This window comes from Onychostruthus taczanowskii, unplaced genomic scaffold (assembly GCF_017590055.1).
Source record: "Onychostruthus taczanowskii isolate IOZ18803 unplaced genomic scaffold, ASM1759005v1 scaffold14, whole genome shotgun sequence".
NCBI lineage: Eukaryota > Metazoa > Chordata > Aves > Passeriformes > Passeridae > Onychostruthus > Onychostruthus taczanowskii.
The window spans coordinates 7,871,890-7,887,034 of NW_024498573.1; the positions used below are offsets into that span (position 1 = coordinate 7,871,890).

At 45.7% G+C, this 15,145-nt stretch overlaps 1 protein-coding gene across 1 annotated transcript in view; it reads left to right on the forward strand.

Moving 5' to 3' along the window:
• COL23A1 (collagen type XXIII alpha 1 chain) overlaps positions 1-15,145 on the forward strand; it is a 178,642-nt gene that overhangs the window by 125,073 nt on the left and 38,424 nt on the right. The window contains exons 3-5 of the mRNA XM_041397859.1: positions 2,402-2,446; positions 10,208-10,215; positions 13,344-13,370. Of these exons, the coding sequence (XP_041253793.1) occupies positions 2,402-2,446; positions 10,208-10,215; positions 13,344-13,370 (80 nt within the window). The remainder of the gene's footprint in view (positions 1-2,401; positions 2,447-10,207; positions 10,216-13,343; positions 13,371-15,145) is intronic.

Sequence of the window (15,145 nt, forward strand, 5' to 3'; positions counted from 1 at the left end):
GAAGCATTTCCTAACCTAGCTACTGAATAGCAGCAGGATTCTAAATGTGGTTTCCAAAATGCTACTTTTTTTTTTAAAATCAAATTGTTTTCAGATAAAAAACAGCAAGTAGAACAGATGAGAATGGTTTTTTAATTTTTTCCTCTCCCAATTTTGGTTTATCTTACTTGCCACAAGCAGTATCTCCAAAATATATTTGTAATTCCATGTGCTGCACCCGCTTTACAGATTTCCTGGAAGACTGTAGGGAAAAGATTATGAGATCACAAAATGGTTTGGGTCGGAAGGGACCTTTAAAGGTCATCCAGTTTAATCCCCCTGCAATGGGCAGGGACATCTTCACTTAGATCAGGTCAGTCAAAGCTCCATCCAACCTGACTTTGAATGTTTCCAGGGATGGAGTATCCACCTTCTCTCTGGACAACCTGTGTTGGTGTAGGCAAAAGTCAATTTTTCCAATGTGAAAGAAATTAAGAAATTTCTTAAACTTGAAAAAAACCCTCAACCTAGTAGTAATTTCCCTTTTTGTACAGAATCTCTGGTTTCTTGCAGGTTTCTCACATTCTCAGTTGAATGGCTCCAACCCAAGCTTTATGTGGAAGCTTTGTGCATCCACCCTTTGATATCAACTCTCCTTTAAGCTGCTGAAGGCACCATTACCAACCCTTTACTCACTTGTTTAGGTACTTGCCCTCCCTCTCCTACACCTCCATCAGGACTTTTCCTCCTCCCTAAGGAGCAGCCTGTGCTTTCTGCCGGCTGCCAGCAGGAGGGAAAGCAGAATGGTTACTGAGTTTAGATTAAACAGATCCAGGGGGAGTCCTTGGAAAGGCAGGGAAGGATTAAGCAAGGCTGGTGTTTAAAGCACCCTCTGCACTTCGAGGGAGGCTGGAAGCTGCTGAGGCTCAGGCTCTGCAGGTCAGACCCCCAAAATCAGCCCTGAGGGTGGGACAGGTAGAGAGGCTTTAATTGCTCAGTCACCACTGGTCTCCAGGGTTGGAAAAGGTGCTTCATCAGAGCTGTGGTTCCTCTCCAAAGCAGCTGGACTTGAGAGTGGAAGAAGTAAACCTTTCTCCTGGCTGTGATGTGCTTTCAAGGAGGCTGCAAATATGTTGGGGGATTTTTTTTTTTTGTCTCCCTTGTAGAAACTTGTGAGCAAGTTGCTCTGGGAGTAGTGGTAGATGCTTCTACTAGTCATTTGTGACTGCCCAGGGTTCCTGTCTGCAGGTTGCCAACCCCACAGCGAGGGAGCAGGTGGGATTTGGGCTCCACTGGAGCCCCTGTGAGGGCAGGGGTTCCTTTGGAGCTCTGTGGTGGGCTGGGGAGGGGGAGTGCTGGACAGTGTATCCAAACTTCAAAGAGGGGGAACTCCAGGCCTTTGCTGAAATTCTGGAGATGCAGTTGCACATTTGAGCACAGAAATGTTTATGCAACAGGGGAAACTCTGATAGGAGTACAGAAATATTTAATGGTCTTTGTTTATCATCCTTCTCCAGCAGAAAGGAGAGGGAGCAGTGTTGTTTCACAGATAAAAAGTGAGTACTTGCTTTTTGTTAATGTTGCTGTCACTCAGCAAATACTCCACCAGAGCTGGCTGCCCTGCTGCAGGAGGCTGCAAAAAGGAGCTTTTTCTTCCAGCCTGGTAATGCACATGTTGTGGGAGGAGGGATGCTTCCAGGTGCCAGGCAAGGAATGCTGCCTGCAGCAGAGAGGCTGCAACCCAATGGCATGAAGGACGTGGTGTTATGGCTTTGCCAGGGACATGGATGCTCTGTGTGTGCTGGAGCAGTGTTTATCTCTGAGAGAGTTTAACTCTGTATCAGAGTTTATTGTTTCAGTGCTTTTTTTTCCTTAATTAAGGGTATTTTGTCACTTATGGCATTTTATTGATCCCTTAACCATTGCTGCCCAGTAGGGTAAGAATACAGCAAGCCTTATATCTGAAATTAAAAATGTATGACGAGTTTTAGGCTGTGTCAGCAGTTGCCCAGAACCAGCTCTGACTCAGACAATGATTAGTATCAAGAGGTTCATGACCATTGCTTTAATACTTTAAATATTGTGATTTGCAAACCTGTAACAGCCATTTGCAGCATGCAGAGACTGCACAGCAATGCTGCTCGCTCAGCAAAGGATTTTTCCCAAAATTTTGGATCATGTTAGATCTGGGGGTTTCTACTATCTACAATACTGATAATTTCAAAACCTGCTTCCCAGCTTGCCTTGGTTTTTTCACTGGAATTACATTGTGGGGGGAAAAAAAGTGTTATTTAAGTTGTTTTGGTATTTGGAGAAGGGGGGAAGACATGAGATGGGTCCAAAGGGGAGGACCTGTGGCAGATGCTCTCCTGGGCTCGCTGTCCTTGGGCCATCACTAACCCTGTGCTCTCTGCCTCCACAGGGCCCCCGGGGCGGCGAGGGAAGCCCGGCCGGCGTGGGGAACCTGGTAAGCATCACCTGCCCGGGCACCGAGGGCCCTGGGGGTGTCATGGGGGGTGTGGGAACCTTTGGGTAATGGCACCTCCATCTGACAGCTGTGGAACAGGGGCTGCCTTCACCCCTGTGTGCTGGGCATGAAGGGTTTTATTAAAAACTTTAAAAAACCAAACCAAAATCAACTCCCAAAACCCTACAAACCAAAAACAAATTTAAAAAAAAATTTAAAGGAAGAAACCAGCAATCAAAACAAAAAACCAGTTCCACTCAAAGCACCCACAGCTGTTGCATCTTTTATCCATCCTTCCATTTCTCTCTGTAGCATTCAGCCTCATCACTGCCCCACCCAACACTGAAGAGGGACAGTGAAGGAGTGTGGAAATAGGGAGTTCCCCAGCCTGCTGGATGGGAGGTGTGCACTGGCTTGGTCTCTGCATGTGGCCATGCCCCTGTGCTGCCTGCCAGCCATGGGGTGGTGGTGTCTGCAGCTGGGAGTCAGGGATGACCAAACCTCAGCCACCAGCCTTGGGCACTGAGCATCAGTGAGTGCCCTGAGTGTGCCCTCAGCCTGGCTGAAACCACAGAGCAGCCTTGCTGGGGGTTTCATTTGAGCTGGCTGTAATTCTGTGTCCCTGTCACTTCAGTGCATCTGGCAGGGTCTGGGGCTTTGTCCCTGTCTCTGCAATTGGAAGGACTGCCCCTGTTTCAGCTGGGGAGAGGTGCTGTTTATATCCTGCTGCTGGGTCTGAGTGCTGCTGGAGAGGGGAGAGATGCAGCTGGTGTTGCTCTTTCTCAGGAAAATAGACTGGGATGTGCCCAGAGAGGCAGGCAGATTTTGGGATTGCCTCACTGTGCCAGAAAGCAGCACATGAAATGACTTGTCCCAGCTCTTAGGTTCTTGGACACTGACAGAATGAACAGGAGCCAGTGGATTTCATTTAGTGAGGAGGCTGAATTCTATTCTCTGCTGCTCTTGCTATTGAAAATTCACAACTGGGATTTCAAAAAGGGCAGCATAACTTTCTGATCACCAATATTTTAAACAACTTTTTAAACTCTGAGGAAAGGAAGTTGAGTGGATATATGCTGCACACCAGCAGCAACACCTGAACTCATGGACTGATGGACAAAAAAGGCAGGCAGGCATTTCCCTTCACTTCCACTGCTGGTATTCCTGGGTGCATTAGGGGTTTTCTGAGATATTTGTGTTCCTGAAGCATCCAGGATTTACTCCTGGCCCAGGGCTGGGTGCTGAGGGGGTGATGGTGGATCCCAGCCAGCTTTGTTAATTAGTTTTATTTTCCCAGCAGCCGGGCTGCAGGAACAGCCACCAGACAGCTTTGATTATTTTCTTGGGTTTTTTTAAAATATCACCTAAGGGCTTTAAGGAGCACAGTGGAATACACCATTCTACCAAGGGCAGCTGGAGAGGTCAGCCAATGGGTCTGATTTTATATGCAGGCATTTATGTAAACACTGTGCAAGATGTGTCTCTGGTCCCTACAAAAATCTGGGAGGTAACTCTGAGCTCACACATGCCCTTAAATCTCTTCTCCCTGCTTCATGCAAAACTTTTGAAAAGCAGCAATTTCCCTTGTGCTGTGACACATGTGCAAATGCACTTGAGCATCCCTCTGATGAAGCAGAAAGCTGCCAGGGAATCAATGCACAGCCAGCAAGAAAACAAGCATTGTAAGCATTGTAAAAGAAAAAAAAGGAAAAAAAGGAAAAAAATTAATTATTGGCGATAAAAAAATTCTAACTTTAGTAACAACTTTTTAAAAATTTCTGCAATTGTGGAGGAAAGTAGAGAAGAGTGCAGCTGCCACCCACTGCACACAGCCACACACTGGGGCTCAAAGGGGCTCCCCAGTGAAATCCAAGGAATGCAGTGCAGAGCCTGTACTGCCCCACTGCAGATACACCGGGAGAGGCATCCTGCTGTGTATTGCTTTTGGCTGAGCTGACTGATGTTTGTTTCTCCAGATAACTTGAATATATATTTCTATATCTGTTTGAGAACCTGACCACACATAAACTGGGCCCTTGTTCCTCCAGTACAGCTGATAAATGTGAATAAAACTTTGTTTGTGTAGCATGCTGGTGTCCATCCCCAGGGACCCTGCCTGGTTAGGGCTTCACAGCCTCCAGACAAAGGCTGTTGAAGAGCCAGAAGGCTCAGCCCTGCCAAGGGAAGTGTTTTTCTTTGGCCTTTGTTGAAATAGTCATGTTGAAAAACCTTTTCAGATTATATTGAAACTTTCAATGTATATCTCTAAGAAACAAGTAGAGAAACTGTTAAGAGACACTCCTGTCCCTTTTAATCACACTCTCTTGTTGATCTAAACCAAGACTGAATTTTGCTTTTTTCTTCTGCCATGATGGATTCAGATAAAATAAATTAATCCTACAGCTCTGTTTCTCTAAGCTAAGAATTCATCATCATGAAAACACATTGGGACAACTGCTATCTTCCACAGATATGTGCCATACCATAAAAGATTAATTTTTAAACCATTTCTGGCCAAAAAAAAATTAACTATTTAGACCATTTGGATGTGGGACAAGCCTGGCTGCACATAATTCAAAAACACTTGTTAAAGCAATGGGGTGAAGCCCCATTGTCCCCAGAACCTGCCCAGGGCAGGCAGTGGGTCCTGCTGGGGCCTGGCCTCTGGGCTGGTAGTGTTTTTTGCTGTACAGAAGCATAAAGGCAGCAAGTTTCCCCTGGGAGCCCTGGAGGGCAGAGGGGGTGCTCTAAACCCCAGCCTCCTTTGGGCTTCACATCTCTGGTGGCAGCTCCAGCTCCCCGTGGTGGCACAATTGTCCCCCTGTCATCCCTTCCCTGACCTCAGACTCAAGGATCAAGTAGCTGGGCAGTGCTTCTGCCACCATCAGCCCAGTTGAACAAACCAGGCAGTAATTGAGTAAATGGCTCCATCCAACCCATTTTATTTACTCTCTCCATCTTCTGGCCCTTGGGAATCACTGCTGCAGCAGAGGAGTGGTCCCAGAGCTGGGCACAACCACTGCAAAAGAGGCTACTTTTAAAAACCAACTTATCCCACTGTTGCTACCACGGGGTCAGAAATTCACACCAGCAGCTTCCCTGGGGATGTCACTTTGGCTGTTTGCTCTGGTCCAGCACATCCTGAGCTCCATCCCACCCTGCCAGGACAGACACAAGGGTCCCAGCACCCTTATTCCTGCACATGATCTTCAGCAGTTTCTTTTCCAGCAAGCACAGCCTTGAAGAGTCATGTGCACCCACCCATGGAAGCAGTGTATAGAAAGAAAAACACATTTCAGTACAATTTTTTGAGGGATTTTCAGCATTCTCTCACTGTGGCGTTGGAAGAAAGGTTTTGTAGCACTTGCTGTCATGATTGGCCCTGACAGCCAGCCTGCTCATCTCAGATGCAGTTCCTTTTCCTTGCCAAAGGCAAAATCAGGTTTAATGTCATGTTAGCTTATTTTTCCAATGTGATATGTCCCAGTGAGGACACAGTTCAACTGCTGGAGTGAGCGTTTGTGAAATAACACGGATTTTTGCCAGGGACCTGGGAGGTTTTGCTTCCCCTCCTGCTGCCAGCTGGTGCTGTGTGAGCAGGATGGGGTAGGGATGCACAGCCCTCAGGGGCTTTGTGTTTATTGTTTTAAAGATTGAGCCATGCTGGGGTGTTCCTGAAGGATGGATGAACAGGATCCAGGATTTGGGAGCTTAGCTGAAGTATTGGTTCAAAGGCTTTGCACGACTAGATGGTGGGAGATGATGTTCCTGTCTCTCGGAATGTCATTCTGCTTTCTTCCCCTGCCTTGATGGTTGATCCAAAAACTGATCTGAAGCTCAAAATCTCTCAAAATAAACCAGGAGATAATCTACATGAAATGTTCAGCTTGGGAAGTCTCTGAGTAAGGCTCGGCTCTCCTCACTTGAAGCAAGAGCTGTGCCAGGACACAAACACCCAAAGCTGATGGCTGGGGTGCTCTGCAGCATCTGTTTGCATCAGCTGTGCACAGCTACAGCCCAGGGGGATAAACATTGGCTGGTTTGGCACAAAATTCCCTTTACAGGTGGGCCAGAGAGGGCATTTTTTTGATGAAGTGTTTTTTCATTGGAAAGTCCTGATTTGGCATACTTTCTGTTTCTGGCAGAAAAAGTTTTGTTTACAAAATGTTTTCATCTCAAAAGCAGTTTTTGGGGAAATGTGTTGAAATTTTGCTATGGAATAGAAGTCTTCTGCCCACCACTCACGATTTTTTTCTTTACGTTATGCCGAAGTGTTGCCTTTATTTGGACTTCTAACAAAGAATTGATTCAAAGGGGTTTTTTTGTTTGTTTGATAGGGCTTTTTTCTTATAGCTGTTCTGTTTGTGCAAATGTCCTGATTTGGAACAAGAAGGAATCTAAAGCTTTTTAAAAGGAAAAAATCCCAATGTGATTTCTATGCAGGGAAGGTTTATTTCTCTCCCAGCCCTATATATACTTAAAATCCCATATTTTACATATCAAGATTTATGCTTTCAGACCCATTGGCCTTGTGATTGAATGGACAAGTGTAAATGCATGGTTGTTGTTATTCACTAAGTACACATGGGGTTGCATGTGGGTAAATCACACAGAAAGCTGTATTGATTTGGGGATTTCTATTGCTCCCCCTATTTCTCACTATAAACTGCCTGTGACAACCTCATACCCAAGGACTTCTGCTGAACTTCAGGAAAAATCTAATCTGGCTCTCAGTAATGAACCACTGCTAGGAGAGTAGATTCCTGTGCCCCAGCCCTGAGGCACAGACAGGAGTTAGAGGTCAGCACACAGTGACAAACAGCTTCTCCCAGATTCTCTGGCTTCTTATGGCTGCAGCAGTTGTTACCTGCTGTTACCCATGGCTCAGTTACTCCCCTTTCAGCATCCCAAATTAATAGCTCTACGTGTGTGTATATACATAATGCTTGTGTTTAAATACACATAGCCATATATTAATATAGATTTTGTTTTTACTTTTTTTTTTTTTTTTTTTTTTTTTTTTTTTGTTTGTTTTTTTTTTTTTTTGTTTTTACATCTTCAGGTGGCCACAGATGCATGCTTGCTACCTTGGGGATGGGCTATTTGCCCTTTAGAGTTGCAGCAAAATCCCCTCTGACTCTTCCTGAGCGGTTGGAAATGTCTGGCTGGTTTTGTTTCCCCTGCCTGGCTCTCTCCTCTCATGGTGGGAGAGCTTGCATGATAAATGACTTGCAGATTTAACAGAAATATCATCTTATCCCAAAATTTCCAAGCTGAAAAAATACTTGGAAATAAATGACTGTGACCTGTCATTTCCCATATGTTTGTGTACTGCTGGGGATGATGCTGCTGTGACCTGCTCAGGCTTTGGATATACAAAATAACATTAATGTTGGTCAATCAGGAAATCTGGGTCATTAATTTTTAATGAGTTTTGATTTTCACCTCCCGCTAGCACAGCTGTGCATGTTCTTAAGGAATCTTTTTGTGTTTCCAAATATCTCCATGCCCTTGCATGCTTGAGCACAAGGTGCTCACTCCTGGTTAGAGCAGCATCCTCCCTGTTCAGGTAAATCAATCATAGACCAAAATCTGTGCATTTGCAGGTTATTTTTGTCTTTCTCCTCTTCCTTCTGAAATCAGCCACCAAGTTAATTTGTCACGTAGTTTTCAGTACACAAAGGATGTTTCCAATTTTTATTTGTTGTAAGAAGAATTTCCAAGTTGTTTCATTCTTCCTTTCAGCCTCTCAAACTGATTATTGCCAGTCAAAATTATTAGCAGTAAATTCTGGCAAATTTCTTTGAAAAGAGCATAAATCTTGTGCAGTGTGCCCACAATGATGAGAAGGCTGGATGAGGGGGAGCCCCTGGGTACAGGATCAGCTTCTTCATTTGTTGTTGAATTGCAAAAATATTTGACTTTTTTCCATAGGAAACAAGTGTCTTGTGGCTGGGCTGTTGAAAAACACATTCAGCAAGCCAGAAATTCATGTTGTTCTTAGGAGGAGGAAAGATCAGTCCAATAGGTTTAACTTTATGCCTTAATGAAGATTTATTTAGCCTCAATTGGCCAACAGCACTGTGAAAGACTGGTGTAACTCCAGTGATGGGGCTGGAGAATATCCAAAGGTGCATATACAGACCCCCCATTTGATGATTCCTGAATTTTGGAGGAGGAAGCACTTTCAAAGAGCACTTGCCTGCACATGTTGGGGAGAAAAAACCAGTAGCTGAGAAAAGGAAAGTAGGCAACAAATTCCAAAGAGATTATAATTGGTACATGATTGAAATCCCATATTAAAATAATTTCCTGCCCACTTCTTTGAGACTTAAGTCTTGACTTTTCCACAAAAGGGCTCTTGTGGGTAGCCTGGTGTAAGTGAGTTAATAAATCAGGTTTATGATTCTCAGTTAATAAATTGGCATAGAGCCACTAGCTTCTGTATCCAGAAAAAATTAAATCAAGGAGAGCAAGTTAAGCCCCTGTGCTCCTGGCCTGGAGGTTGTCCCTGCCCCAGACATGTCTGTGTGGCACTGACCCCCTCCAGGTGACAGACACAGGTCAGTGGATGGTTCTTGGTGCACTGCCAGCCATTACTTACTGCCACCCCTCATTCTTAGGCTTGTTTGGTTTTTATTTAATTCAACTTAGTGATGTTTTTAATTTAAAAATTAATTTTAAAATCCTTGAGAAGGCATTGACTTGAAATATGCTTTTTGAATAATATTGTTGAATAACATAGATGAACAAAGCTTTTTTTTATTATTTTTCTGCCCCCATTTTAAGCTTTCCCACTTTTTTTTTTCCTTTTCTAATTCTGTTTCTAGTTTCTGGTTTTGATCAGGCAAGAGTCAGAGCATGAAGAAATCCTAAACTGAGCTATAGGCTGCCTCATGAACAGGAGTGCAACATGGATTGCTTTGGATTAGGGCTCAGTGCTCACCTCAGTGCAACACCAGTTTGGGCAAGCAGTGGGAAAACTGCAGAAATTGGTGTGTCTGTGGTGAACACCCTGCACTTCTGGGGACTTTGGGGAATGCTTCTTTTCCTACTTCTCAAAAAAAAAAGCCTCAGCCTGTGCCCCTGGCTCCCAGACCTGATGTGGGTGTGATGGGCATTTCCCTGGAGCTGAGGCACACGAGGCAGGGGTGGCACAGGGCTGGGGGGCTGTGTGACATGTTTGGAGGTCAGGGAGAGGTGGCCACATCCAACAGGAACATTTGGGGTCTGTGGAAGCAGCAGCACTGCCCTTGTCAGGTCCCTACCACACTGCTCCTGTGGCTTTGGTGAGATTATATCCTGCTCCTCCTGCATTACTCAAAGGATAAATAAGGTCCATGGTGAAAATACAGATTTTATTAATAAACATTTGCACATTTTTCCGGCCACGTCTGTCTCCTTCCTGCTGGCCACAGGTGGTGCCAAGGCCCTGATGCCTGCACATGGGCCCTGCTCTGATGTGCCCAGAGTCTTGTGGGGGGAGAGGAAACAGAATCATAGTGTGAAAAAGATGGGAAAATAATGGTTTTACACCCCTGTCAGTAGTGTGAGATGGGCCAGCAGCACTGGTGAGATGGGGCTGTCTGTAACAGGAGGGTGTGGATGGTGCTGAGTGTATCTGCAAAGTCATCATGTGGGAACTGGACTGAAGAGTTCTAAATCATTCTGATGTTGGTTCCTGCTTTGTGTTGCTTTGTCAGATTATACTTTTTATTTGTAATTGACTCTTTTTTTCTTTGTTTTTCTTTTGTTTTCCAGGACCGGCAGTAAGTATCGTGGATTTTACTGTTGGATCAACAAAGTTAAGACTTCCCCTTCCCCTGCCTTTCAGTGTCCTTGCAAAAGCACAGCATTTTTTGGTAGAGGTGTGTCTGGAAACAAAATCAGTACCAGATGCTGCTGGGTTTTTGGTGTGGGGGGGAATTTTAAAATGTTTAACTTGCTCCCCCAAGGGACTTGCACTAATTTTAAACTCAAAAAATATTCAGTAAAAAGGAGTTTTCCCTTTAAAGAGTTCTTTAGTCTGCCTATTTAACAGAAAGAGTGCTGTACTAATATTTAACATGTTACTGGGTTTATTGGTTCTAAAGCTCTGTCTTGCTTTTCTTATCTATTGTGTTTCCAGCATTTAATATGGGTTTGGTTGCCTCACAAGGGGGGCTAGAGGGAAAACCATAGCTTGCTTCCTTCTTTCTTTGAAGTCTTGGGTAGAATAATGAGCATTCCTACCAATGCAACCAGAAAATTTATGGGGAAATAGTTGTTTGAAGGGGTAATAGTTGAAAATGTGTCAACTCCTCCTTTCAAATGTTCAGACGTGCCTTTGACTGTGCCACCACATCCAAATCTGTTGTTCTCCTGCTGGTTTTGGAGTGAGAATTTATGTTTTATTTGTGCCCTCAAAGTTGCTGCGGGTTGGTTTAAAAAATAAATTAGGTATTAGGTGCTTCTGGTTTTCTACCTTTCTTCCCCCAGAGGAGGCGGAGGAAGAGAGGTTCAGGCTGCACTTTTCCTTATCTGTCATTGCACTAGCAGAGGCATTTCTTCACGTTCTTCTCTTCCTATAGAGACTCATTGGGTTGAAAAGGGCTTATTTTAGGGAAAATAAATTTGGCAGCTATTCCTGGGCTAGTAAATTTCTAGTTCTGTTTTGGTGACAAGGAGTGGGGGCTGTCCCAGCACTATGGGCTTGGTTCTCTTGGGGCTGGCAGCACTGCCTGTGTGTTTAGTTAAGGCTTCTCAGCCCTTTGAATTTTTGCTTCTATTTCAAGTTCATTTTCTAGCCTAAATACTTAAGAGGGGGTTGAGAAAAACGATAATTTGTGATTACAAATAAAGAGGATATTGGGATACTGCCTATTTCAAACTCCCCATATACACCTTTAGGGGACATTCCCCGTTGACTGAAGCACTTTGGTTAGCTGGAATGGGTTGTGTGGCTGTCTGGTGGTGCTCAGAGGCTCCTCTCAGTCCCCACAGCCGGGTGTGGTGCTGCCTCACGTGTGCTGTCTGCTCACGTTCATTATGGCCATCCAACACAGGCAACATATGGTGCACTATTAATTTTTCTTTGTCTCTAGTTGGTTTCATTTCCTGGTTCCCACGGCACTATTGAATTGCAAACGGAGCGCAGGGGAGATTTAACACAAACAAGACCTTTTTTTCCTTTCCTCTCCCCTTGCCCTTCTTTGAAAGACAACTCCTGATTTAGTTAATTTTGGGGTTGGGTGGGGTTGGTTGGTTGGTTGGTTTTGGTTTTTTAAATCCTGCTTTTTAGCATAAATGGCCTTTGCCAGAGACTTCTTTAAGCATAATATTAAATAAGTCCTAGAACCCACATAACCACAATATTATTTTATTTTAACAGTACTGCATTTATTAGTTTCTTCTGTTTCTTGATTTAGGCCAGAAGGAATTGATTACTTCTTACATGTATAGCATTACGCTGCTCTAACTATATCCCCAATTCTGTTGTTTCCTAGTAGCAGTTGTTCTGGTATTTTATTCTTTTAGCTGTCATAAGTTAGTTATGCATATAAAATTATTAGAATTTGTGGTACAGGATTTGTGGCTGATGGATGATTGATTGTCCTGTCTGTGAGTAAGGGGTGTTCTGCTCAGATATGCTATAAAACCTCTGTTTTGGAGAGTATTAAAATCACATGCTGGGTAGGAAATTTCTACAATTGAAATATAGGCTTACCACAGACTGTAATTAAGCATTTACAGTCACAGATATTACCAAACACATTATGTGCTAGTGTGCTGGCTGGGGAACTCACCAGCAAGCGAGGGCAGGGCGTCCCAAGTGTTTCCTATTTATCTGTGTGTGCTCCCTGCCATACCTCAGCATAAAACCCCCCTGTACACTTCATCCCAAGCTGTAACTGGTTAAACAGGCAATTGCTGAAGTCAGTGTTGTTTCTGGATGAACCAGGAGCACTGCAGGAGGCATTTCAGCTGCAGGGGTGCTTAGGAGAAAGGAGAACTCCGTGGAGAGGCTGCTGGAGCTGTGCCATGCCGTGAGCCAAGCCTGACCTGGCTCTGCACCCACAGCACGCTGACACCACCCGAGTTTGTGCAGCAGATGACTTTGCTGCACCAGACACACCTCGCTGCCTTTTTGTGTGCCAGTAATCCTCACCAGCTCCTTGCCAGGATCTGCCCTGACTCTGGTTTGCAGCAGGCTCTGCTGTAACTCACGGCATGGTTAGCAGCTCCTCGGGCTGTAAACGCCTCTGGGAACCCCCGAGGAGAGCAGGGAAGGTGAAATACCCTGAATGGGCTGTGTTTTGTTCTGCTGATCCTGCAGCTGCTGCTAGGAACTTCTGCAGGGTCATTCCCCACAGCATCAGCTGGGCTTTCTGCTTCACTGCAAATAAAGCAAAGCTTGGATGTGAGCTGGGAGAGCGCATCCTGCAAGGAAGTTAATGGGTCTTAGAGGGGTAAACCTTCACTGAATCAAGTGCTGGAGCAGGAGTTTGAAGCTCAGTGATTGCTGTCCTGGCTGCTACCTCAGCCTCCACGACCTCTCCCCAGCACTGGGGTGTTTTCTTTCCTCTTGGCACCCCCATCCCGGGCAGGTTTATGGCCAGGACCCAGCGTGTGCCATGTCTGTGGCTCCAGGGCCAGCAGAGCTGGGCACAGGCAGCAGGGATGGGAGCAAGTTGGCAAAACCGTGGTAAGTAGACAAAGGGGGGCAGGAGGTCACAATCCAGGGAAATCCAGGGAAAATACACTGTAGGTGTGACCCCTCTGATAGGAAAGTTGCCCCAAGAGGTTTGTCCAGTTTAGTGGCAGGGCTGCCTGGAGAGCTCGTGGCCCTCCTGCTGCTATGTGATGTCGAGCTGCTCCAGGTGCACTGACTGACTCATCTCCCTTGTTCCCCCCACAGGGGCAGTCAGGACGTGATGGTTACCCGGTAACTCCACTGCTCCTTTGAGTTTTATTCTTTTCTAATCTGCACTCTGTTGTCCTCTTCAGCATTTTCCATGACGCTTGATTTTCCCTGCCTGTTTTAAGCTGCTTTTTTTAACTTCTTCCCTCCTCTCTTTCTTCATTAGCAATAGCTTTTGAGGGATTCAGCCCTAAAACTTAAAAGCTTGAGCAATAATCTCCCTTAGTGTTTACAGGGATGAAATACTTGAGCCCTTTCATGGTTGTATTCGTGCTCTTGTTTAAGAGTTCACTGGACTGCAAAGTGAGTGAAGGCTTTGGGTTTGTCCCACTTAGAACTCGAAGAGGGGATACTGGTGAAAGATCTTCAGGTGTTGAGGTAGATCCTCATTTACCCATATCCAAAAATTTATCTGTGGGTGCAGAGCTGTCCTGCTGGATGTGCAGGAGGAGGGAGTTCTTGTTCTGGCCCGATCCCAAACCTCAGCCTCCTGGCTGGCTCCCCTGTCCCTCATCAATGCCCTTGGGTGGCCACAGTGCTCCAGCTCCGAGGGGCTCAGCAGCTCATCAGGGAGCCTCTCCCAAGCACACCTTACTTGGTGTAAGGGGTTGGCAAAAAACACTGTAAATTCTCCTTGTGCGTGGCATGGAGAGAGAGCTTCCATCTCTGCTCCTGCTTTTTGAATTGATGCAGTGAGCTCTGCAGTGCCTGTTGCTCTGGAAGGGGTGAATTGGCTTTCCTTAGCCTTCTCCTTCCTGTGGTTGATGTAGTAGATGCCCTTTTTTCCTTTTTTTTTTTTTTTTTTTTTTTTTTCTTTTTTTTTTTTTTTTTTTTTTTTTCTTTTTTTTTTATTTCCTTTTTTTTGTTCTTTTTTTTTTTCCTGAATGATTGTGTTAGAAAAACCCCCTGCTTGTTTTTGCCACCACATGCCCTGGCCTGGCTCCCCTTGAGTGCCCAAAAACCACAGAAACATCTATTTAGTTTTTTGTGTGCCAGGGAGCTCAAGAGAGGAGGATTGGAAGGGAATTCCAGGGCTCTTTGCAGTTTTCACTTCCCCTGGACCCCTGTGATCCTCCCTGGGGAGGACAGCAGCGTTTCCCTAGAAATGGAGAGGTGGGAGACGGGGTTAATTTTGCAGAGCCAGCCTGTGGGGCCCTTGCTCGGGACTGCACCAAGTGGTGAGGATGGATGGGGTTTGCTCAGAGGGGAGGCTGTGGCCAGCAGAGCTCCGTGTCCAGGGAAGAGTTTGTAAGGGGTTTGTCTCCCTCAGGGCTCCGTGTCCAGGGTTTGTAAGGGGTTTGTCTCCCTGAGGGCTCTGTGTCCAGGGATGGGCTTGGAAGGGGTTTGTCTCCTGAGGGCTCCGTGTCCAGGGAAGGGTTTGTAAGGGGTTTGTCTCCTGAGGGCTCTGTGTCCAGGGAAGGGTTTGTAAGGGGTTTGTCTCCCTCAGGGCTCCGTGTCCAGGGAAGGGTTTGTAAGGGGTTTGTCTCCCTCAGGGCTCTGGTCCAGGGAAGGGTTTGTGAGGGGTTTGTCTCCCTGAGGGCTCCGTGTCCAGGGAAGGGTTTGTGAGGGGTTTGTCTCCCCCGGGGCTCTGTGTCCAGGGAAGGATTTGTAAGGGGTTTGTCTCCCTGAGGGCTCCGTGTCCAAGGAAGGGTTTGTAAGGGGTTTGTCTCCCTCAGGTGGCACCTGCCCGCAGCAGCCCCGGCGATGCTGGAGCCAGGAGGTTGCACAGATGCCTCAGGGATCTGTTGGAAATTAAGAGTTTAATTTATTAGAAGTTAAGATGCGAAATTTAACTCCAA